This window comes from Apis mellifera, linkage group LG14 (assembly GCF_003254395.2).
Source record: "Apis mellifera strain DH4 linkage group LG14, Amel_HAv3.1, whole genome shotgun sequence".
Taxonomy (NCBI): Eukaryota; Metazoa; Arthropoda; class Insecta; order Hymenoptera; family Apidae; genus Apis; species Apis mellifera.
Window position 1 is genome coordinate 7186299 of NC_037651.1, and position 21563 is coordinate 7207861.

The 21563-nt window shown below is 27.9% G+C and overlaps 5 protein-coding genes across 11 annotated transcripts; 2 read left to right on the forward strand and 3 right to left on the reverse strand.

Moving 5' to 3' along the window:
- Positions 1-111: 111 nt before the first annotated feature.
- LOC113219222 lies at positions 112-1584 on the reverse strand. The gene is made up of 2 exons (XM_026444969.1): positions 681-1584; positions 112-613 (listed from the first exon to the last, which is right to left on the reverse strand). The coding sequence occupies exons 1-2, from the start codon at positions 1548-1550 to the stop codon at positions 323-325; spliced, it is 1161 nt and encodes a 386-aa protein (XP_026300754.1). The 5' UTR covers positions 1551-1584; the 3' UTR covers positions 112-322.
- On the forward strand, positions 1337-5866 carry LOC100578931 (activating signal cointegrator 1 complex subunit 2). 4 transcript variants are annotated; one of them, XM_026444967.1, is made up of 15 exons: positions 1401-1418; positions 1928-1962; positions 2106-2183; positions 2470-2630; positions 2763-3141; positions 3226-3425; positions 3536-3721; positions 3925-4080; positions 4189-4279; positions 4358-4525; positions 4587-4718; positions 4809-4981; positions 5127-5247; positions 5356-5548; positions 5636-5866. In XM_026444967.1, exons 2-15 carry the CDS (start codon positions 1948-1950, stop codon positions 5773-5775), a joined length of 2193 nt encoding a protein of 730 aa, XP_026300752.1. In that variant the 5' UTR covers positions 1401-1418; positions 1928-1947; the 3' UTR covers positions 5776-5866. The 4 variants fall into 4 exon arrangements, with proteins under 4 accessions (XP_026300753.1, XP_026300752.1, XP_026300750.1 ...); XM_026444965.1 differs by lacking the exon at positions 1401-1418 and adding an exon at positions 1690-1789; XM_026444968.1 differs by lacking the exon at positions 1928-1962 and having other exon boundaries at positions 1337-1418.
- Positions 5867-5962: 96 nt separating this feature from the next.
- LOC725583 (bridging integrator 3) lies at positions 5963-7095 on the reverse strand. The gene is made up of 4 exons (XM_001121406.5): positions 7045-7095; positions 6845-6952; positions 6608-6782; positions 5963-6543 (listed from the first exon to the last, which is right to left on the reverse strand). Exons 1-4 carry the CDS (start codon positions 7050-7052, stop codon positions 6034-6036), a joined length of 801 nt encoding a protein of 266 aa, XP_001121406.2. The 5' UTR covers positions 7053-7095; the 3' UTR covers positions 5963-6033.
- Positions 7096-7648: 553 nt separating this feature from the next.
- LOC410494 (DNA-directed RNA polymerases I, II, and III subunit RPABC2) lies at positions 7649-8639 on the reverse strand. The gene is made up of 3 exons (XM_393973.6): positions 8461-8639; positions 7995-8147; positions 7649-7930 (listed from the first exon to the last, which is right to left on the reverse strand). The coding sequence occupies exons 1-3, from the start codon at positions 8487-8489 to the stop codon at positions 7720-7722; spliced, it is 393 nt and encodes a 130-aa protein (XP_393973.2). The 5' UTR covers positions 8490-8639; the 3' UTR covers positions 7649-7719.
- A 4662-nt stretch (positions 8640-13301) lies between these two features.
- LOC408456 (facilitated trehalose transporter Tret1-2 homolog) lies at positions 13302-20917 on the forward strand. Of its 4 annotated transcripts, none has more exons than XM_016916388.2 (7): positions 13302-14266; positions 14559-14625; positions 14958-15108; positions 15614-15670; positions 18603-18738; positions 18928-19247; positions 19423-20917. In XM_016916388.2, exons 3-7 carry the CDS (start codon positions 15052-15054, stop codon positions 20398-20400), a joined length of 1548 nt encoding a protein of 515 aa, XP_016771877.1. In that variant the 5' UTR covers positions 13302-14266; positions 14559-14625; positions 14958-15051; the 3' UTR covers positions 20401-20917. The 4 variants fall into 4 exon arrangements, with proteins under 4 accessions (XP_016771877.1, XP_026300776.1, XP_026300778.1 ...); XM_026444991.1 differs by having other exon boundaries at positions 14961-15108; XM_026444993.1 differs by lacking the exons at positions 13302-14266; positions 14559-14625 and adding an exon at positions 14640-14746.
- The last annotated feature ends 646 nt before the right edge of the window (positions 20918-21563 follow it).

Consider the following 21563-nt stretch of genomic DNA (forward strand, 5'->3'; position numbering starts at 1 on the left):
TATATATCATATAATATTATTATACATCGTATAATAATGATATTTTTGGTGCTTCATTGAAAATTGTAAAATGAAATGTTATAATCATATAAAAAAACTAAGACATATGTAGGTATATTAAATAATTTATTGTATATATTCATTTGTGTATATCACGTTTAAATTTTAACATATATATTCTACAAAATATCTATCACTATCTTATTCATTGATATGAAATATAAAAAATACTTTACATTTTACAAAAAAATATATCTATTAAAATGAGTGTTTTCCAAATAATAATTAATAAATAAGTTATTCATAAAACAAAAACATTTAATTATATATGATTCAAAGTATGTTTCCATTCATATATTTGATCACTTATTCTAAAAGCATTCCAATAATCAATAGTTTCTGGAGATCGTGGCTTTACAGAAACAGGAGTACAATATTCATCAATAGATATAGGTGTAAAAAAATCAGAAAGTATTGGCACAACATCTTTTTGCCTTGGTTCTGGATCTTTACTACGAGTTAATCTACTTGGCAATTGATTTTCATCTATAGATAAATCCACCAAATTTTTATAAATTATTTCATCAAGTGGAAAATCTAAAGCAGTAGAAATCTGAAATAGAAAATATAAGAGAATAACTCTTGTTTGAATAATTGTAAGCTATTATTTTTTTTATTACCTTTCCACTTATAAGATTTTTATATGAAGCTGGCAAATGTTCAATATCAGTTATAACTTTTTGTTTTTTTAGTTCATTTAATTTACTAATTGTATACATAATTGAATTATATTCTGGTTTTGCTAATTCTTTTCCACAAATAAGTGGTTTTACATGAATGTTTTCATCAATTTCTAAAAATTTTAAATTATCTGCTGTCTTTTCTATTCCTGGATTAATACAAGGCTTTATTTTGGAACCAATTATATCTCTTATTACAGTTTTTTTAACAGGAGTCTTAGATTCAACTTTTTTATATTTATAACATGGCATAACACCAACAATAGGTTTTGAATTTTTTTTAGTTGTAACTGAAATAGATTTTTTATTTGTAGCATTTAGCTTCTTTGTATTAGTACTAGAAGAATAAAGTCTATTTTTATGTTTTAAAATATCTAAATTTGGAGATTTTATAGTTACACTCTTAACTTTCTTTTTATCAATTGTTATTTTATTTTCTTTTTCTTTTGTACTTTTCATGCAATTTTTCTTTGAAACATTAGCTTCTTTTGTTTTTTCATATTTTTCTGATTTAAATGTTTTACTTTTATTTTCATTTTGTTGAATAGAAGTAGCTGAAATTATTATATTATCACTTAAAGATTTAATAGAATTTTTGGGCATATCAACTTCCTTAAAATTTTCTTTAATATTTTGAATGTTACTAGCATCGTTTAAGGGAACGTGATTATCAACAACGTTCGTATTTTTATTTTCATTATTACCAGATTTTTCATTTAATTTCATTAATTTAATAGGTTTATCCACCTTTATAATACTTATAATTTTCGGTTTATTCAATTTTTTAATATTTTTTTCATCAGTAGACATTTTAATATATAGTTTATAATATAAAATTTTAAATTATTAAATTCGTCAAAAGTAACATAAAAGAGCACTAGAACATACAAATAGTCAAAACATAACCTCAAGACAAAGAAGTTTTAAATGGTGTTAAATAATTGATAGGGTAGATTATAGAATAATATTAATTCATAACAAAACGATAACGTTCATTTTCCAATATTAATTTTTTTGCGATATTCAATTGAAAGGTCTATTAAACATAGGTTAGTTGACGAAAAGACAATCGTACTAACCGCGTGTATTGTTACGATTGCAACTTGTTAAAAAAATAATTTATTCCAATTGCAACTGTTTAATAACAATAGTATTATAATTTATAATATTAATAGTATTTATGACAGGAAATATATCGTACGAAAATATGGACTCTTATGAGGTAATTTATTCATTATTATTTATAATATTCAATTGTAAGTAAAAATATTGTTCACTAGGTTAGGTTAGAACAATGGTTTATTATAAATGTAATATTCTTATTTACTTAATAAAATATGTATAACATTTTTGTTTATTTAACAGAATCCTGAATTTTTGCCACTGGAAAATTTAAAATTAAAGGTTAAAACTAATGGTGTTGTAGAAACTATAGATGCTTTGGTATGTAAATAACAATGTTTGTAAATATATATATTATCGTATATTATATTTTTATTATAAATAATATTATTTTATTATAAATGATATTAAACGATTTACTAAAAATGAAATTAAATGATTTTTAATTAACAAATTTTATTATTTTTAATTTGTTTTAATTTAAATTTTAAAATTAAAATTTTATTAAATTTTGTTATGTATTAAAATATTAAAAATTTTTTAAAATCCTTATGTAATCAATGAATTTACAATAAACATAAAATTTGTTTTTCTTAAAACTTTTTAGAGTAAAAAATGGAAAAATAACCACTATTTCTTGCATTATGAAGCTCCTAATATATATAATGATGACGGAATTGAAATTGAAGGAGCAAAAGAACGTTGGATGGAAATTGTTAATTATATGATTAATGATTTAAAATGGCTTCTTAGTCTTCCATTCTATAGGTAAGCATAATTAAAAAAAATATTGATTTATATTGAAAATATATTGAAATATTGATTATATATTGAAATATATATATATATATTTATTAGTAGTATATTTGTACTATTTTGTATTATATATTCTTTATATAGGTTTTGGTCAAACATTATATTCAATCCCTCAATATTAAATACATTAGTATCTTTTCTTCAAGAAGCACCACCATTTTATGCTTTAGAAAATTTTCCTCCAGATATGCTGCAACTTTTAGAAATATTAAGTCGTTATGTACTTATAACTTTTACACGACTGATTACAAATAAGGAAAATTCAAAAGAATATATGGGCCGTCCTTTTTTTGGAAACTTATTATATGAGAATTATATATTTACAATTCCAATTATTTTTGATCTTTGTCAATTTTATGGTCGAGAAAATCCAAAAATAATGGAAAAAATTTTAAATTGTTTATTTATATTAGAACCACGGTACAATAATGATCTTCAAAAAACTATTCCTTGCCTTATAGAGGTAATATAATAAATATAGTTTATAAAATAATTAATCTTTTTTTAAAATAATACTAAAAATAGTAAATTTAGATTATTAATTCAGGCATTTGAAGATGTTGAAAGAAAGTTTGGTCATTGTTCTACTCATACTAATGCAATATCAACAAATTCTACGAAACTTACATTATTTAATTTGGAAGATATGATATTATACATTTTAGATATATCTTCAACTATCGAAATATTTTTGAAAAATTATCCTCCTGCAGCAAATGTATTTCATAGAGAGGATTTTATGAAAAAGTAAGTAAATTAAACCGTAAGATATTCTTATTATTATTATTACTTTCTTAATCTTTTTTTTAATTATTTTTAATAATTTATTCTATTATTATTTTTTTAACATTTATTAGACTTGTTTCAATATATGAAAATACAATTCCTGAAATGTATAAATTATTAGATGATTTGGCATATAATGATGAAAATATGCCAAAATATATGGAATTAAAACATCGTTTAGATGTATTAAGAATTGAAATTTTAAATATTTTTCATATTATCATACAAGAACCAATATTAAATATCCAAGAAAATATGTAAGTGCATAATTATATAAGTTAGAAAATTTGTTTGTCTCTGTCTGTCTGTCTGTCTGTCTGTCTGTCTGTCTGTCTGTCTGTCTCTCTCTCTCTCTCTCTCTCTCTCTCTCTCTCTCTCTCTCTCTCTCTCTTTCTCTTTCTATCTATCTATCTATCTCTATCTCACATTATATTTAATGTAATATAATTATAACATCTAGAAATACCATAAAGGAAGAAGAAATTAAGAAACAAGTGGATGAATATCTTGATTTATTAAGTTCTGTAATTTCTGAAAAAGAATTTGTTACAGATTATGACCAATTTTATCCTATTAAATTCGACTTAAATATATTATCGGCCCTTTGTTCCGATCCGTATCCTTTTTTTTTAATGATTAATTTTTAATGATTAAATTTTTTAAATATGATTTTAATGATTATAGAAATAATATATTACAAAATTTTTCTTTAACAAATATTTAGTGATCAAATAAATTATAATTATATAATACAATCAGTCAATGCAATTATTGGTAAATCCAATGATTTATTAAATATATTTTCTAATATAAGTGTAAGTATATAATATACAATAATTTTTATAAAATATATTTTGTTAATATTTTCACAAAATATTATTTTTTTTTTATAGGAAGCTGCAGCTGGACCTAGTGGTATTTCAAGTCAAATGGCCATATCTGAAAATATAAATTCTTCAAATAAGAATCAAAAACCTATAACAAAAAATTGTGTTGAATTAGCTTCTCTTGTTAGTGAAGTTAAAGATATATTACATGATTTAGATGAATATTTCATTGAGGTAATTATCTTATTATAAAAAAATTATTATGAAAATATATCTAATGAGATTGATTTTATAGATAAGTTTAAAGTATTATAATTATAATACAGAAGAATTAATAAATGCAATTTTAGAACAATCTTTACCCACAGAATTAAAAGAGTTAAAAGACTTAAGACATTCACAAATGTCTATTTCACCAATTTACACAGTAAGAGCATTTTATTATTAGATTATAAAAATAAAAAAAAATTAATATATTGAGTAATGTATATAACACATAATTTTATCATTCTTTTAGGAAACTTTAAACAATCAAAATTTAGATTATAATTTTGAAACATTGAATGTATATGATAATAGTAATAATGATAATAATGATATTAAATTTGAAAATAATGATATTAAATTTGATAATAATGATGTTAAAACTCAAGAAATTATAAATATATCTAAAGATTATATAATCAAAAAGTAAGGATTCAAAGATAATTATTATGAATTTTATATAATCCATAAAAAAATATTTATTTGTAAATAATATAATTATATTCGATAACATTTATAAAATTATATTACTTTAAAGAATTTAATATAATTAAAACGAAATTTCTTACAGTTACGATCTTGTCACAGATGTTTATGATGACGAGTATGATGATACATATGACAATCGTGATGTACGCGGAAATACTCAAGATGATTCTACTGAAATAGATAGGCCTTTTACTATACCAAGAGTTTGTATTTATATAATTTTATACATATATATTCTAATAATATTAATATGCCATATATATCAATTAATTACATAAAAATTAATAACAACAAATAAATAATAATTTTAGATTCTTCGGGATAGACAAAAAGTTGAAACTGTAAGCGAATCAATATCAGATGATGATGATGATGATGATGATGACGATGATGTAAGGAATAGTCAAAATGGAAAAGACTTTGTACAAAATCCAGAAGAATTACGTGCTAAAGCAGAGCAACGAAGACAAATGCGAGATAGTAGAATTGCACCAAATGTGATTGGTATAATTTGTTTACAATCTAATAAAATTTAAATAATCATTTATATTTACTAATAATATTAAAATAATATCTTTTATTTATATATAGGTAATCCTAAAGGTCATGGACAAAAGAAAGACGTTTTATATAATAGGCAGCAGAAAAATGTTAGAAAAGCAAAACATGCTAATCATAATCGTCGTTCTGGTGCTCAGTTTAAACGAAATCAAGGAATGATTCCATCATAAATTTAATTATATTTTTACAATTTGAATTGTAAATACTGCCATATAATAAATACAAATGATACATTCGTACCTATATATATACATATATATATGTATGTATGTATATATATATATATATATATATATATATACATACATATATATATTATATATATATTATATATATATATATATATAAAATATATAGAATTCGATTCCTTTAACATGTAAATTATTGTAATTTTTGTAAAATACTCATTTGAAAAATTCTTATAATTTTTAATGGTCTTTAACAATTGTAAGACCTCTTATTCTATTTATTTGGTTAGCCATGGCTTGTTGGTATTCATTTTCAGGTATCATAGCACTAGATGGTGATTCTGAAGCATTTGGTATTGGCATTAAATGTGTGAATAAATGTGTTGTGCTTCCATAGTAATCTAATTGTATCATGATTAGGGCATGTATGCTAGGTTTGATGTATTCTAATCTTTTGTCTAAAAACATAGGTAATTCTACAAGTAATTGAGCATGAACAGCTTTTAATTCCTTAGCAGCTGTTTCTTCAGCTCTACGTTCTCTTTCTAATTTTGCGATATGATTAGCAGTTCTATCTTTTTTCTCTTGTAATTTTTTGACACGATTATAAGAATATTTCCAAGTAGTTACCAATTCTTCGCGTTTAGTTATTGCTGCAGCTATTAAAATGAATTCATCTCGTAATTTTTTTAAAGGTTCTATGAAAGTTTTTTGACATAGAATTGCCATTTCTTGCACGGTTTTTCCAATCTATTAAAAATACAAAATTTTTATATTACCTTTCTAATGAAATAAGAATAATCTATAAATTTACCTGTGTTGTAACAGAATGATAATTTTCCACAACTTTTCTAAATTCATCATTAAGATGTGCTAAACCACAAGTTGTTAAGTTTAATGTTAATCTTTGATCCGCTCGATCTAGATTTATTACAGCTTCTATATATTTTTTCATTTCCTTTGTTAATTTCCTAATTGTATCTTCAATACTAAAAAACAAAATTTTGAATATAAACAATAATAATAAGTTATTAAAAATAAATATATGTACCAAATGAGTTTTTGAACTGCAATATCTAATTCTCTGTCTTCTGAATGAGAAAATAGAGGTGGTGCAGGTGTAGGTCTTTGTGTCAAATGATTTTTCCTTAAAGGATTCCTGTATATATATTATAACATTATTTAAAAATACCTATTAGATTGTTAACCTATTAGGTTAACAAATAATTATGATCAATGATAGTTACTTACCACGTCATATTATTATTACAATTTAAAAAATTTTATAACATTATGTTTTATTGATAAAAATCGTTATTATATATGAAAATAAATTAATATGATTATTATTTAGGGAAATATCGTAATAACGTATATTCTATTTCAGAATTTTATTACCATTATCTGAAATCGAATAGATAAAATTCAAGATAAAATAATTTACGTGGTTTTAAATTTTACTATAATTATTTTAGTAATCTTTTTAATGAATATTTGAACATATTTCTAATAAAAATTTAATAAAAAAATATGTAATATTCGTAAATTTAAAAATATTTAAATTCAATAATTAAAATAAAATTAAATATTAATTAATTAAATATTTAAAATAAATTTAAAAATATTTAAATATTTAAATTTAAAAAAGTATTTAAATTAATATATTTTCTAACCTAGGTAATTTTTTTAATTTAAGTCTAATGCAAATATATATACAATTTGTAAATTGTATTTTATTTTTTTTTAAGTGCATGTTACAAAAATAATATTCATAATATATTCACAAATAGAATGTTTATATAACTATTAAAATTCATAAGGATAAATAATGATGTAATAAGGATAAATGTAGATGTAATAAGTTTTGAAATTTTATTAAAAATAATCTTAAATTTACAATTTTAAATGTATGAATTAAAACAAAACTTAATGATCTATTATAATTAATTCATCTATACCCCAATCTTCATAACTATTATCAGGTAAATAACGTCTAATTATAATTGGAATTTTTCTTTGTTTCAATTCTTTCATTGCAATTTGTAATGGATCAGTTTCTCCTTCTAATTCCACCATTACAGGAGCACACATAGCTATTTGTAATGCTCTAGTCCCTAATACTCTTGCTCTTTCATATCTACAAATATACAAAAATATTTTCATTCTTTTTAAGATAAAAAATTTTTATATTATATATTTACTTTGTCATATATCTTGTTGTAATTCTTTTAGATCTTTGTACTCCTCCAGTAGCTTCTCCAGCTGCTAATAATTCTATATTTTCTCCATCTTCTTCTTGTGGCTCTAATTCAATGTTATCGTCATCATCCACATCATCAAAATCATCTGCTACCCTTTAAATAATAAAATAATAAAATTGAATAATTTTGATATCATCATATATGTCATCATATAAAAAATAAATTAATTTTATATGATGAATATAAAATAATAAATTAATTTTATATTATTTTATTAAATATATTATTTTTTTTATATATTTAACGTTATAAAATAAACAAATTCAATAGCGTAAATTTTTCAAATAAATATTTTATTTTATTTGAAAGATATTTATTATTAAAATATAAAATAAATAGACAAATATATAACAAAAAAAGAACATTTACTATCAATAAATGTTCAATAAATATACATATTACTTACTCATCTCCATCAAAATCATCATCCGCCATATTTTATTTTTAATTAAAAAAATATTTATATATATATATATATTATACAAGCAAAGTAGAAAATCTTATATTCTTATTTAATAAATTTTTCATGTCAATAATCAATATGTAATATCACTGTAGTACAAAACACAAGAAGATATAGAAGATAATAGAAAGAACAGAGAAAGTAGTGACATCTTTAATGCTAACAAATATATTAAAAATATCACTATTTTCATGTTAAATTTAAACTTACTAGAATGAAAAATCAAAAAGTTATTGATATTTGATAATATAAAATAAATTGTAAAATATAAAAAATATAAGAAATAAAAAAATATACTCGAAAGTTTACTAAAACATTCAGTTTTTATAATCCGAAGTATCATAAAATAAAGCTATTTGATTTTTTCATTCATTCTATATTTGAAATCTCAGACGATTAATATATTTTATCTAACATTTAAATAAAATAAAATTATAAATTTATCATTTTACATTGTATTAATAATTAGTGTAACATTTTATATTTTTATATTATGTTAATATTTTAATCAATCATTTTTTCACTTTTATCAAAGGTGAAACTATTTCAAAGAAATAAATTGCAAAAGTTTCTATAATTAATTAATATTTATGTATAAATTAATTTTTCTTCAAGAATGAACAAAAATATTCTTGAGAATATTTATGTGATAAGCTAGATAATAATAAAATGAGAATAGAAATAAAAATCTGGGAATCAGTGCCATTTTTAAATATAACATACATGATATAATATACATAATAGAGTAATTAATTTTATTTTTCAAATGAAACACACATAAACAAAGAAATAACAAGAGATAAGTAAGTAAGAACTGATCATTAGCACCATCTTATGCGTGAAAGATACATTTCTTCGTAAATAAAGTAACACGGAAAATAAAATAATAAAAATTATTAGTGCTATTTTGAATGTCTAAGGAATCTTTCTAAAAGTATTCAAGAAATGGCACTAGCTTTCAATTCTTATCTTAATTTACATTCGTCTTATCTAAAGAATGTCTTTATCAATCAAGAGATGGCGTTTATTATCAAATCTTATATCATTTCTTATAGTTTTTATTTATATTTCATTTCGGTTACACTGAAGATGGCGCAGAGCATACTATAATTTTTCATCCTATCTTCATCCTTCTTCTACTATTTGCTTTCCTTTTGTTGTTTATATTTAATTTACAAATTCACGTGCTCAAGAAATTGTTGGCAAGATTTAATTAAGTTTATTATCTTATATCATAAGTATATATATTCTATATATTTACATATATAGTAAAAGAGTATACTTTTTTGAATATATATGTTATATAATAAATTAATTTTTTCATGTCAATTTTGTATATAATTTTGTATATATCGGGAATCATTTATTTTTATATATTTATATAATTATATATTTTATATATAATTTCGATTTTCCAGAATAAAACAAATATATCAAATTCTATAATTAATATTAAGTGAAATGATGAAAAAAATATATTTCTTTTTAAATGCAGGAGATGGCGCTAGTAGTCAATTCTTATTCTATCTCCATCTTTCTTCTACATTTACTTTCTTCGTTTATATCTATTTCATTTACAGCACTCTAGAGATGGCGCTAATTCCTAAATTTTTATTCTATCTATATTTTTATCTCTCTATCCGCTATTCTTGTCTAGCATCACGAATAGATTCTCAAGAATCTTACTGCTTATTCTATTGGATATATTGGAATAATTAATTTATACATAAATATTAATTAAACTATATTAAAAGATATTAATTAAATTTATTAGATTTTTATTATTTTCGAAATAGTGTTTCCATTTCTCATTTTTGATAGAAAAAAAAAAAATTAAGGAATAATCCATTTTATAATTTCATTTTATTTAATATTAAATATAAAGTAGATATTAAAAATATGCATGAATCATTTGAAGATATTTGTTATATAGAAATTTATTATGAAATTATAGGAAGATCATTTTATTTTATGAAGAAATAAATTTGTTAACATTCATTTATAATCTTCATAAAGATTTCTTGAAACAAAAAATTTGCAATATCATAATCATCAAATTTTCTTCGCATTCTAAAATGTTGAATTATTTAAAATTAATATAAAATTAATAGGAAAGTTTTTGATATCTCAGTAAAATTTCAGAGTAAAATTTACTAAAGATTATTGAAATATCAATCGAGTTTTAATTGCGAGTTACATTAAATTGCGAGAAAACACATGGCGAATGATTTGCACGTTCAAAGTTTCAAAGTACTATTTGATTACGAACACCTATACTTAGATCGATAAAACACGTTGCGTGCAAAAAAATATCAAGGGCACAGGTGTACTGTTACCATTCCTCTTTGTTTTCCGTCCACGAAAAAAGAAATAGAAGAAAAAAAAATGAAATCTGAAATCTCTCGATCGCGTTCACGCATTAAATCGAAACAAGAATTCTCACACGTCAACAACAATATTCCTGCCCCTATTTCTCAAAGATTCAACAATAATTTTTCAATCGATTTCTTAATCAAAAAAAAAATTCCCTCATCATTTCCTTTATTCTCCTTCCCCTTCTTCTTCTTCTCTGAAACTATTTAAATAATTTTTCCCTCCCATCTATTCCTAATAAAATTACAACAAGCTTTCCCATCCAAGTTAAACCAAATTGTTTATCCAAAATCTTTCGATATCGTACGGATGATGAAAGAAACACATTCTCTCCCCCCTTCCTTCCCCCCTCCTCCGAAAATTCTTACACGACAACGTGATCAAGGAAGGGAGGACGGGAAGATCCGGAGACGGATCATAGAGAAACGAGGAGGAAGAAACGAAATAGGGACGAAATTTTCTCTCCTTCTTCGAGCCACGTGCGAAACATCGGGGATGATATTGGCGGATGCGTTCATTAGAAAACGGAGCGTCTTATTTTTCGATTTCCTGTCAAAAGCGGAGCATGCTGACGCGGAGGAAGATCGACACTGGCGAACACTGACCTCCCTCTACTACTTGCCTTGTGTCCTTGGCCTTGAAACGAGAACGTGTTTCGGGAGATGAAATCCAACCGCACAGGTGGAACGATAATTGCTCGGCCGTCATAGCGAACGTAAGCCTCGGTTTTACTTTCGCTCCGTTACGGAATCGGAGAGCTTACGGGCGAGGAGGAGAGCGAATTGGGTGTTAGGTAACCATTTTTTTATCCCCATCTTTGCTCGAGGGGAACGAGGCGAAAAATTTCGATGGAGATCGACCCGATCGATCGGTAAAGCGAAAACGTACGCGCGAGCGAATAACGAATTGGAGAATTATGGAAGAAAGAAATTTTACAATCTTTGCTTGGAAAATTCGAGGGAGAAGATGATTTCAAAATTTTTGAAAATTTTTCCGAGCAACTCGATGCATTACGTACGGTTTCAACTCGCGTAAAGAAAATTATCCAATTCATATCTTCTGAACGAGAAGAAGACCGCTGTTTACCGAGGCAATTAATTTCAATTGAGTCGCGTTATTTTTCTCCGTTTCTATATGAAACTTGATACGTGTTTGGCGTCGGTATATTTCAATTTTTTTAAAGGATAGATCTTACGTAAGAAAAAAGTGTATCTTTAATCTTAAACCCTGAAGATTAAACTAAATTTCCCGTATGAATCGGATAAAAATTTTGTCGTGTCGTGTTTCGATAGGATTAATTAATCCTATCGCACGACAGAACAGATGCAACTTGACCGAGAAAAGAAATATGCGTTCGACGAAGAATAGATCATTTTAATCCGCTTTTAATCGTGCTTGCACGAGTAACCACCACGTCTCTGATCCACGAAAAACCACTAAGACAATAATCGGTTTGACCTATGCCATCCATTCCCAAGGCTTGTTGATTGAACGCAATAATTATCGTTGACCGTCCCACCATCCGTTTCCGTTTCGATGGATGACTTTGAAAAAATTCTTTCCCCCGTACACCTTTGCATTGTCTTTCTCAACTTATACTCACAAAACTTGCATACGCGCGACGTGTGTATACATTACGTATGTACGATGGAAAATTCTGATATTAAAATCAGTGGTTAACTTTGTTTCATCGAACTTTATTTATTCAAAAAATACGTCTATTAAAATTCTATTTGATCTATTTATTCACCTTATTAAAAAAAAAAACGTAAAAATCATCATAAAACAAGAAGAATTTCAAAACTCGTTCTTATAATAATTTCCAACATTCGCGAATTAACGAGGATGATAACGTAATCCTGTTAAAAATAAAAATAAAAAAAGAAGAATAACACCGATGTGACTACGTTTTAAAAATCGGAACAAACAACAGAGAGTAGAAAAGAATTTTATCCGACATAACCATCAAATGAACGAGTTAAGAAAAAGATTAGAAACAGCCAAATTGTAAATATGAAACGAAAACTCGAAGAGTAGAAGGAGGAGGAAGGGAAGGAAGAGGGGGGAGCTCGGACGAAATCGAGATCTTCTTCCCCTTGGAGATGACAGTCATCGTCGAAAATACGTAGAGTAAGACAAAAACTTGGAGAATCGAGTCGAGAGGAATCGAAGGAAAGGAGAGAAAGGAGAGAAAGAGAGAAGAAGGGAGAGGCGGCGGGCACCCACAGCTGCTCCGACTCCTGTTACCGCGTCATCGAGTGACGCCCGCCCGATTGCACGCGATACGCTCTGCCCGCCCGATGAAATCACCTTGCGCAATCGCTTCTTTTTTATCCGTGGGAATTCGCAGGTCCCCTTATACATGAATATATATATATATATATATACATATATTACAAATATATATATATGTATATATACGCGATTCCTGGACGGTTGTTCGGATGGGCGACACAGAAGCGGGCGCCGCTCAGCCACGGATGTGAATGGTGGGTCCATTCGTAGCGATCTGGAACGAAGGAAGCCGCGTCTCGGCCGGTGTACACACAGTCACCAGATAAAACCGGACTTGCACTCGGTGAATAACGAGTCTCCGCGTGGCTGTCCTCTCGGCTGCAACAACGGCCACACTGTTGTACCGCATACCGTTTCACCGTTTCTCTTTTCCTTCGGCTTTCCTTCCTTCGGCCGACGAGAGAGAGAGAGAGAAAGGTTCGCAAATATCTTCGTCCCGGTCGAGAGGAGGGAAGAAGGAGGGAAAAGATTGGGTCGCGGAGGTTGTAGAGTACATAGAAGTAAGAGGACGTTGGAAAAATCGAAGAGGCATGGCCGAGGTGAAAGAGGCAGATTGGTGAAGACTCGGGAAGAAAAGTCGAGTTGGAAGTTCGATAGAGAGGAAAGAGAGAGGTGGAGCAGGGAGGAGGATTTTTGTTATTGTTATTCCAGTCGATCTGGAATGATCGTTTGCCGAACGGAAACGAAGGAAGAAAGGAGAAGAGGATAGAAAAGGGATCTCGTGTGATTATTTTTTACATAGAAGTCGATCGAGATTTTTGTATAGAACGGATCGTTATCGATTAGTACGCGCCCCACAATTCTCTGGTTTGGGATCTGACAGTTTTGAGAGATGAATCTGTGCGAAGTGGAATTGAGGAATAAAAATTTGTTCAATTGGAGCCAAGAGAACAGCGTGCTGTGGAAAAAGGTCTTGTTGGTCTATCTAAGTGATTTCTGGCTGATGACATTCTTCTTGGGAATGTGGGAAATATACACGTGGGGGGATTACATGTTCGAAGAATTTGACGATGATTACGAGCCATTAGACGCTTTGTAACTCGTGAGAAAAGTTTGCTTCTTCCCAGAATTTTCTTAAGAGGTAAATAAATTTTTTAATCTCTTTCATCGTTCGAAAGGAAAAATTTTTATTCTTTCTCGTTTCTCCAATTGTTGATAAAAAGAAGAAAAAAATTCCACTTGAAAAGCTTAAACGTTCATAAATCACGATTATTATTGATTAATTATGTATCATCGTATCTTCTTCGCGAATTTATATCTGATATATATCGTGTTTAATCTCTTGACATCTCTAGATCATAAGTTGCGATAAATATGGATTATTATACTATTATACATTTTATTATACTAATTAAATATTTTATATAACGTAGAGCATGGATTTGAAGAACGTGTTCGAAGATCTTGAACCGCTTGGATATAGAAAATTGGCTACACATGGTAAGGATATATGTGTGATATACGTGTGTGAACTGTTTAAGAGAACGTTATGATTGAGAAATGGTATAGTTGCTTGTGAATAATCGAGTAGAGCTGTTTCTGAGATCATCGTACGAGGATCGTATGTACACACAGCCATAAAAATTATCGTTGTTGTCATTTTTTCCCCCTTTTCGAGTAATCGAGTTCAAAACTCTCGAAACGAGTTCGTTTACTTTCATTCGTTGATCTTGCATCACGTTTTAATTATGTACGATCATCGAGCGTTAACAAGCTTTTTCGAAACGGAAAGCAAGTATTCAAAGTTTTAAACGAAAATTTCTTGTTTGCAGAAGAATGGTGAATCGAGGGACTGAGGTAGGAAGAGAATCGTAAAAGTCGATCGTGAAAAAAAAAAAAAAAAAAAAGAGAAAATATCAAAAGAAGATGAAAATGATCGTCGCGAACGGAATAAATGGACACGTGGAGGAATATTTGGATAAGGTGATTTTTATTATCTGAAGAAAATATTTTTCTACAATTTTTTTTTTTCCGTCTCTAATCGGATTCAGATAAATTTTTACATATCGATGTTAATAATTTGACGAATCGATACGAAGGTGCTAATTTTTTAAACAATCGACGGTACATTTAATGTTTTTGAGATAAATCATATCGAGTAAACGTAAATTGTTAAATTTGTATCGAAAAGATATTGATTTATCGATCGTTTGAACAAAATAATTAATTAATGAAATTAATCAATGAATTTAATCTTCTACTTATAACAATTTTGATATGGAAGAGCTTATCAAGAGACCATTATTCCATTATGTAATCCATGTTACACGTTATCACTTTCAAACGCTAAATAGAAAGAAAAGAAAAAAACGAAAAAAGCAAATAAGAAACCAAGACCTTATGTATTTACTTACATAAATCTTTGATATCGAATAGAAATAACACGCAAAAGAATGCAATATATTCTGAATAATAAATTTCCTTTTAGGTCGAGGTGAATGAGGAGGAGGAAAAGAGAAGGGAGAAGAAAGGCGTCACGTATCAGGTAGAAGTTTTTTTTTTTTTTTTCTTCTTTTTCTTTGGATAAAGTTTCTAAACAAACAAAATTTAAATAAGCGAATCAATGTTATTTTTTTCATCGACTACACGAATTCTAAATAAAAGCGATGATGTCTGAATCAGAATTGCAAATATTATTTTGCACAAAGAAAAATCTTATATAATAAACGGCTTCGTGTTAACAACGGTAATGATTTTGAACAATTATAATGTAAACTAAAATAAAATGGGAGGAAAATAAGAAAAAAAAAAAATAACGAAACATAAATTTCTATCGAAAATCTTAATAAATTCAAAGATCGTTTCGTATCGAAAACAAATTATTTATCTGTAAACTGGATCTTAAACTTTCTATTTTTTCTAAAGATAAAAGCATAGAAAAAAAAGAAATAATAACGACGATTACGATAAGAGAAGAGAATTATTCTAAATAATTTTTTTTTCTTTTTTTTTTTTTGCAATGTCGACGAACGTTTATATCAATTTCATTTCACTTCAGAAAAAAATCATGCGTTATTGTTATTATTACGACGTAACTTGTTTTGCCAATCATAGAATGTTTCATCGCAATTAATTTAATCAAATGTTTAAACGTTATATACAATAAATAAGATTCAGAATTCATTTGCCAATTGAATACACATACACACACATACGAGTAACGATTTTGGAATTAAATTGAAATAATGAAAACTATATATAATATTATTTTTAAACAAACGAGATAAAACGTCATTTGTTTAATGATACCGAGCTATATATTTCTTATCTGTATACAGAGTCGAACTAAAAAGTCTTGGAAAATTTACGAGTATTTGTTCTTACTTAATAGTAATCAATTTTGCGAATTAAAGCGGTGAATAAGTAATGTAATTGGTCCATCGTTATCCCCTTTAAAAAAGTTAATAAGATCGTATCGAGTTCGATCATTTACAATTGATATATTTATATCTCAATAATATTCATCGATTTTACTATTATACTATATATTTATTATATCAATCATTGTAATTGAAAGATTCAATGTATTATTGATTTAATAAAAATTTATTAATAAGTTATAAATATTTTCTCAATTGGTGTTTTAACATGTGACTGATTTACATTTGGGATGTTATAGCATACATTATATGCTCGAGACTTTTTCTGAACCTTTGTTCTTCGAAATAATCAAAACAGAAATGTTGTGGCTATAAAAATTAAAAAAAAAAAAAAAAAAAAAAAATACGAATCGCTATTCTTTAACATTGACAGATGCGAAAATATATTTTTCAGGAATTTTTTTTCGACGATTCCTCGGATCGAATTACGAATATTCGCGAAGAGAAATATTGAAAGAAAATCGAGATCTATCCTATGAAAAAAATTCCAAACACCGATTATTTGCGCAATGGATTAAACAAGATATCTAATATCAAATTAGTAAAACTTTTTGCTTTCCATTTGTTAAAAATAGATTCGCTTTTCCTCGATCGAAGTTGTTCGTAATTATTCGTGAAAGAAATAAGTAAAATATAATTATTATATTTAATTATCATATTGCAATAATATTTTTTTCTCTATGTTGAAAAATTGTACATTAAAATTTAATAAATATCTGATATTTATAAACGAAATAAAAATAAATACTAATAAAAACTAATAATAAATATAATTTCAACTGTATATAATATTTATGAATAATATAAATAATCGTAATTATTTAAATGTATGCAATTGCAAGAATGTGAAATTAGTTACAATTAGTTACATAAATATGCTAAACGCAGACTAGTGCAGATACGAAATAACTTAGCGTACAAAGATATATATACATATATATATATATAGTATATTTGAGAGAGAGTTTTGCGTAACTCGAAATATTATCGTTTAACGCTGCTTTACGTAAACTTGTTGGTGACATTTCAAGGCTTGATTTAATTATTCCTCCGGATGTCTTGCTCGTCTTCTCTTTGAACCTTCATCCCAAACCGGTTTCGATATTGGTCATATAAGAGCAGTCTCGTCGATAGTAGGGTTGTTTGGGAAAAAAAATCCCCCCGATTGACTGGCATTTATTCAACTTTGCTTCTCGACACACTCTTTTATATGCGCTCTTTTATATTTTATCTATTCTACAATTCTGCATTCAAAATCGTGGGGAGAATATGATGATGTTAGAACGATATTTATCCATTTTTTCTTTCATAAGTTTCCTTTTTTTTTTTTTTTTTCACGTAAGATAGTTTTTGAAATTCTGAGAATCGATTTTATCGATCGATCGATCAATCGATCGAGAATTATCGACTTTAGAATTCAAGAAAATGTTAATTTGATTTTGAAGTAAAAATAAAAGTGTTTGTTTTGTCGATAACAAATTTTATCAAAAAAAAAGAAAGAAAGAAAGAAAGAAAAAAACTTGAGTCAACTTTATTTTTTTTTATCGTCAGAATTATCTATCAGAATTCGCTATTCATTAATCTCTCTAATCAGCATTATTCGAAGAAACAGCCAATCAGATGATTAATATGATAATCATTTGAATTGATAATCATGATATTTAATGATGTCATCGTCCATCGATTATCGATAGATTAACGATTAAAAGTAATAAATTCTTTTTTTTTTTTTATAATTTTACACATTTTATATATATATATTTTTTATATATTTTTTTATAACATAATATTTAAGATAATTATACAATTAATCGAATATTAAAATTTATAATATCCGCGATTACGAATGGAATGAGAAACGGATTTTTCTATCAAATGCAAAAGATTTATGTAACAAGGAAGTTATAATAGGATAACTTTGTTGAAATCATAGATTAATTAACTCCTTGCTTCAAACGCTTCTTCAAACTTGTTCTTTTTTTGTATTAACTCGTAATTAAAATATATAAAATATATTCTAAAAATATTCGTTTGCAGATAATGATGGTTCTCTGCGCTAATTCTTCGATCCTGGGTCCGTCCATGGCTTTCGGTTATAGCGCAGTGGCATTGGAACCGATGACGGCACCTAGTAGCGACGTGAAAATCGACAAAGTTCAAGCAAATTGGATCGGTTGGTATCATTTATATCATTATTTCTTGATCTCGATCGATATGACTATCAACGATATTTAATAACGAGAAGATTTAAAAAAAAAAGATTTCCATCATATATGCCGTAAATTTTCATAGAACAAATTGAATACAAATTGAATAATTGTGTGAAATTGAAAAAAATATAATAATGGTTGGAAATCCACAGCCACAGCTACAGCACTGGGCATCCCACTCGGTTGCATTGTATCTAGTTACACTATGAGGCGGGGAAGAAAGTTGAGCCTGTTGATAACGTCGATCGTGTCCATCGTTGGATGGCTGCTCATTTATCTCGCCGGAACGTACGAGCAGATTCTTGTGGGCAGAATTATTTCCGGAATCGCGACCGGAATGGCCTCGGTCCCAGCCACCGTTTACAGCGCGGAGATCTCTTCTCCAAAATGGCGATCGACCATGGTCACGTGGACCAGCATAACCATCGCTATTGGCGTTTTGATCGTTTACATTTTTGGCTATGCGTTGAAGGTAAATATATACAAATATATATACATATATTTCTCGAACGAACCTTCATTTCTCTAATTTCGTGAATGATAATTTTATATAAAATATATGTATATATATATATCAATAATTTTGAAAAAAGTGAGGAAGCGGAAAGTTATTCGTACCCGATTCACGTATCTTTCTTTCTCTAAAGGACAACTGGCGTACGGTGGCACTGCTGTGCGCCCTGTTTCCCCTGGTCTCGGCCGCACTGACCTTGGCCATCGTCCCAGAAACCCCGATCTGGTTGCGAGACAGAGGTCGTCTAGACGAGGCGTTACAGGTGTTGAAGAAATTCCGCGGCGTCCCCAACGATGCGCCGCCCCCGCAACAATTGCGCCAAGAGTTGAGGCCGCGTCCCGAACGGGCGAATCAAAACTTCGCGAAGCATTTGCTGAAGAGGAACGCCGTCCTGCCGTTCTCTATTATGCTCGGCTACTTCTTCTTCCAACAATTCTCCGGAATATTCGTCGTCGTGTATTACGCCGTGAACATAGTGGAGAGCGCTGGTATCGCCGTAGATCCGAATTTGGGCGCGGTGTTGATAGGATTGACCAGGTTGCTGGGCAGCGTGTTGGTGGCGTGCGCGTCGGGAAGGTTCGGCAGAAGGAAGCCATCGATCGTCTCCGGATGCTCGATGACCGTTTTCATGGGGATTTTGTCCGTCTATTTGTGGGCCGAGGACGGGGGATATCGCGTGAACGACAACGGGCTGATCCCAGCGATATGCGTGTTGATGTACATTTTCGGCAGCACGCTCGGCTTCTTGGTCGTCCCTTTCGCCATGGTGGGCGAGGTGTATCCAACGAGGGTGAAGGAAGCGTTGACGGGGATGACCTCGTGTATCAATTATATTTTCAGCTCGATCACGGTGAAAATTTATCCGGACATGGAGGCCGGTATGGGGAGGCGAGGCGTGTTCGTATTTTTCACCGTGATGTCGTTGCTGGGAACGTTGTTCGTTATTTTTCTCCTGCCTGAGACGAAAGGGAAGACGTTGAGAGAAATCGAGGACATGTTCTCGAAGAAGAAGAAGAAGGGGAAGGGGAAGGGGGAGGAGGAAGTTGTTAATTGGGGAGAGGAGAGAGAAAAAATGATAGATCTCAAAAATCCTGTATCCGAACAGGCGTAGTTTCGTCCTTCTTCTCGGACAGAAGATATCAATGCAAAGGAAATACTCCTAATTTTTTTTAAATTAACTTTTAACAATTATTATTATTTTTTTTTTTTTTAGAATAGAGAAAAGAATTCGATCGCGAAATTTTTTTCCAATTAATTAAATCATTCCATGAAAGTTTAACCATAATATTATACGTCACAATATATCTACCGCTATGTGTTCATTTTTCATTTTAACTTAAGAAATTCTTTCGATTAATGTTATATCGAATATTTTTTTATTATACGATAATAATGTGTAACATCACCTCTGTATAGGAGAAAGATTAATCTCGTTAGTCTCTTAGTTTGAGAATAGTTACAATTTATTACGCATTTTAATCCTTTAGTTTATTATATTATATAGCTTGATCCTATTGCAAAGCGTTGCAACATTGTTATCATATTGTTACTTGGTACAGTTTCTAAATGGAACTGTATAAATAAATTGTAACGTGATAACGACACAAATGAACGATAAGAAATGTCAAGGCTGTTTGTTACGGTCATTATTTATCGATTGATGTACGCCTATTATATTTTCATTGAGTGAATTTTTCGAGACGGAAAAAAAGAAAAAGGAATAAAATAAAAATTATTCGAAAAGGAACGGCGAAAAACAAAAGAAAGAACAACCTTACGTGTCGCTTTTTATTATTAAAATCTTAAATAATAAATTAACAAATGTCGTAACAATCACGATAATTAAATAACAAAACATAAAATAACGAACGTTATGGAAGCGCGATACGTGGGGTGATTGAGATTTGTGATGACAAATATAAGGGGGCAAGGAATGAAAACTCTAATTGCTAATAATAGTGATGATAATAGTAGCAAACGCGAAAAAAATAATAAAATAATAATAATAATAATAACAATAACAATAATAATAATAATAAAAATAATAATAATAATGATGATAATAATATTAATAATAATAAAAATAAAAATAATAATAATAGTAATAATAATAATAATTATTAATAACAACAGCAACAATAACAAGAATAATATAATAGTAATAATAATAATAGTAATAATAATAGTAATAATAATAATAGTAATAGTAATAATAACAGTAATAGTAATAATAATAGTAATAGTAATAATAATAGTAATAGTAATAATAATAAT

Coding starts and splice junctions, on each gene's coding strand:
- LOC113219222 (XM_026444969.1), bottom strand. CDS start 1,550: ATGTCTACTGATGAAAAAAATATTAAAAAATTGAATAAACCGAAAATT. Junction 614..680: donor AAAATCTTATAAGTGGAAAG/GTAATAAAAAAA, acceptor TTTCTATTTCAG/ATTTCTACTGCTTTAGATTT.
- LOC100578931 (XM_026444964.1), top strand. CDS start 1,921: ATGACAGGAAATATATCGTACGAAAATATGGACTCTTATGAG. Junction 4,280..4,357: donor ATATATTTTCTAATATAAGT/GTAAGTATATAA, acceptor TTTTTTTTATAG/GAAGCTGCAGCTGGACCTAG. Junction 5,248..5,355: donor GGCCTTTTACTATACCAAGA/GTTTGTATTTAT, acceptor TAATAATTTTAG/ATTCTTCGGGATAGACAAAA.
- LOC725583 (XM_001121406.5), bottom strand. Junction 6,783..6,844: donor GCAGTTCAAAAACTCATTTG/GTACATATATTT, acceptor TTTGTTTTTTAG/TATTGAAGATACAATTAGGA. Junction 6,544..6,607: donor ATCATTCTGTTACAACACAG/GTAAATTTATAG, acceptor TATTTTTAATAG/ATTGGAAAAACCGTGCAAGA.
- LOC410494 (XM_393973.6), bottom strand. CDS start 8,489: ATGGCGGATGATGATTTTGATGGAGATGA. Junction 8,148..8,460: donor GATGATTTTGATGGAGATGA/GTAAGTAATATG, acceptor TATTATTTAAAG/GGTAGCAGATGATTTTGATG. Junction 7,931..7,994: donor ACAACAAGATATATGACAAA/GTAAATATATAA, acceptor GTATATTTGTAG/ATATGAAAGAGCAAGAGTAT.
- LOC408456 (XM_016916388.2), top strand. CDS start 15,052: ATGAAAATGATCGTCGCGAACGGAATAAATGGACACGTGGAGGAATAT. Junction 15,671..18,602: donor AGAAAGGCGTCACGTATCAG/GTAGAAGTTTTT, acceptor ATTCGTTTGCAG/ATAATGATGGTTCTCTGCGC. Junction 19,248..19,422: donor TTTTTGGCTATGCGTTGAAG/GTAAATATATAC, acceptor CTTTCTCTAAAG/GACAACTGGCGTACGGTGGC.